General features: G+C 38.3%; 1 protein-coding gene across 1 annotated transcript; it reads right to left on the reverse strand.

The window, feature by feature from the left end:
• Nucleotides 1-166: 166 nt before the first annotated feature.
• On the reverse strand, nt 167-867 carry MELLADRAFT_54373 (uncharacterized protein; the record flags this gene model as incomplete). The annotated part of the gene is made up of 4 exons (XM_007419774.1): nt 167-191; nt 309-418; nt 531-664; nt 699-867. The coding sequence occupies 4 exons, from the start codon at nt 865-867 to the stop codon at nt 167-169; spliced, it is 438 nt and encodes a 145-aa protein (XP_007419836.1).
• Between the last annotated feature and the right edge of the window lie 1,173 nt (nt 868-2,040).

Genomic DNA, 2,040 nt, shown 5'->3' on the forward strand with positions numbered 1-2,040 from the left:
GGAAAATGCAAATAAAATCACGCGTGTCATTAAATTACAGACAAACGAGAAATGACAAATGAAATTCAATGTACTCTTCCCTTTAGATTTTAGACACAATAAAGCATGAATAACAGGTATAAAGGAATATTTGAGCCTTTCAATAATCCGATTGGTATTTTTTTCTTCAATTATTGGTCGAGAATTTATGACTGCGTAGTTGAAAAGAATTTCATTCAAATTAAGGATTAGCTTTAATTGTTTCATTAAATGCGTTCTTTAAAACATGAGGAATGATTCAGTTTAAAAGAATGATTTTGTAAGCTTACCCGCATTTTGGACATTCATAAAAAACAGTTGTACCTTCATCTGCTGATCTAAGTTGTAATGTATGATATTTCATTTGAGGATTTGAACATTTAGGACAAATTTCATCCATCTACAAAAGAAACAACAAATTTTCCAAAAAAAAGTTAGTAAAAACAAAAACAATAATTTCACTTGAAAGATAATCCGAGAAGAAGAAGGTGTGTGTTTCGAAAGAGACGTACTAAAGGTGCAGCTTTTCCTTGATCTTGATCTTCATTAGTAGTCAAATGAGATTGCACAAGGGCTCTTTTTTGTCTTAGACTTGATGGAAATGCATTTGATTGAGAACGAGTGATGATTTCTAAACCTTCTTGTACTATATTTGCCCACGTAGATTCAAGCTTCAATACTTTTTTGTTTTGAGAGATAAGTTGATATATGAATTAAGCTTTTTGACTGACGATTTGATAGTTCCATTTTGCCGCATTGATCACATGATAGATAGTCTTCAGATCCAGGTACGTTCAATAGATTTCCACAATCCAAACAAAACACTAGCGATCCGATTCGATTTGACATCCTTTGAAAAGCTTCTGATGATGATGAATGAAGGGTTTCGTTCGTTGTTTTTTAACTTGATAGTCGATGTTTTTGAGAAAGTTCGATGAGGGAAAAAGTTTCACTCTGATTTTGAACGAAGTGCATGTAAAAAACTTCAGTGTATGTACACACGCTGTATAAGCATATCTCTCTTCCATCATATCGTGTCCTCTGCCTAAATAATTTCTCAGCTTTCACTTTCTTCAATCACGAACGATCCTCCCATCCTACATCTAAGGCAGCACTCAGGAGACCCTGAGACAGGTTGAGGCCTGTCCAGCTCCCACAGCTCAGCCTCGCTTGGTGGATGGCCAGCAGTTCAGGTGGGTGCGACACGTTCAGGGCAAACATTCAGTGCGCATCTCAGGCGCTCCTTGAAGCACTCAGAAGGCCATTCTGGTGAGGGTTGCGCCCATATTATCTGATCCAATCACAAAAACAGGCTGATATGTGGCTTTTCGTGCTGAAGCTTCCAGAGACTGAAGGGTTGAAGTGAGACCCTGAGTGACATTTGCCCGTTGTGACATTGGTTTGTGCAATCACGCTGCGAAGTATCACGACCCCCAAGTCTTGGGGACGTCAGTGGGCAACACACTGGGTATTGTCATAACTTGTTGCGTTTCTGATGGTTCCGGTGACAATGTGTTGCTATTGTTTTGCACACTTTTAGCAACCCAGTGATCCATTGTTGGTGATTTATCACATTCAAACCTGCGAAGTTATACAATCAGTCATTTTGCATAGTGCAGGCCTTTTCAGACTTGGTGTAGGCTAAAACCTAGGTCATTTGAACAATTGGGTCAAAGCTGGCAAGGTACCAGTTGGAATTCAAAGGAACAAGATTTCAAAGACAAATTGCATGGCTTTGAGCCCAAATACATGATGAGATTGGGTTGCATGGAGATATGCATAAATAAACCATGAGGCCCAATGAAAATGTACATATATGGAAAGATTCTGTCTGAGGTTTGGAATTAGAGAATACCTTGGAGTTTTCAAGTAAATATGTTGGCAGTGTGAGTAACTTGAGACAATGCACAAAGTATGCAAGAATCTACCTATCATTGGACCAGCTAATTTGATTCAAGAATTACATTCAATTCCTGTGATTAACTGCACCACTTGATTTCAAGGTTGCAGATTTTCTGAGAG

Source organism: Melampsora larici-populina (assembly GCF_000204055.1).
Source record: "Melampsora larici-populina 98AG31 unplaced genomic scaffold MELLAscaffold_516, whole genome shotgun sequence".
NCBI classification, from domain to species: Eukaryota; Fungi; Basidiomycota; class Pucciniomycetes; order Pucciniales; family Melampsoraceae; genus Melampsora; species Melampsora laricis-populina.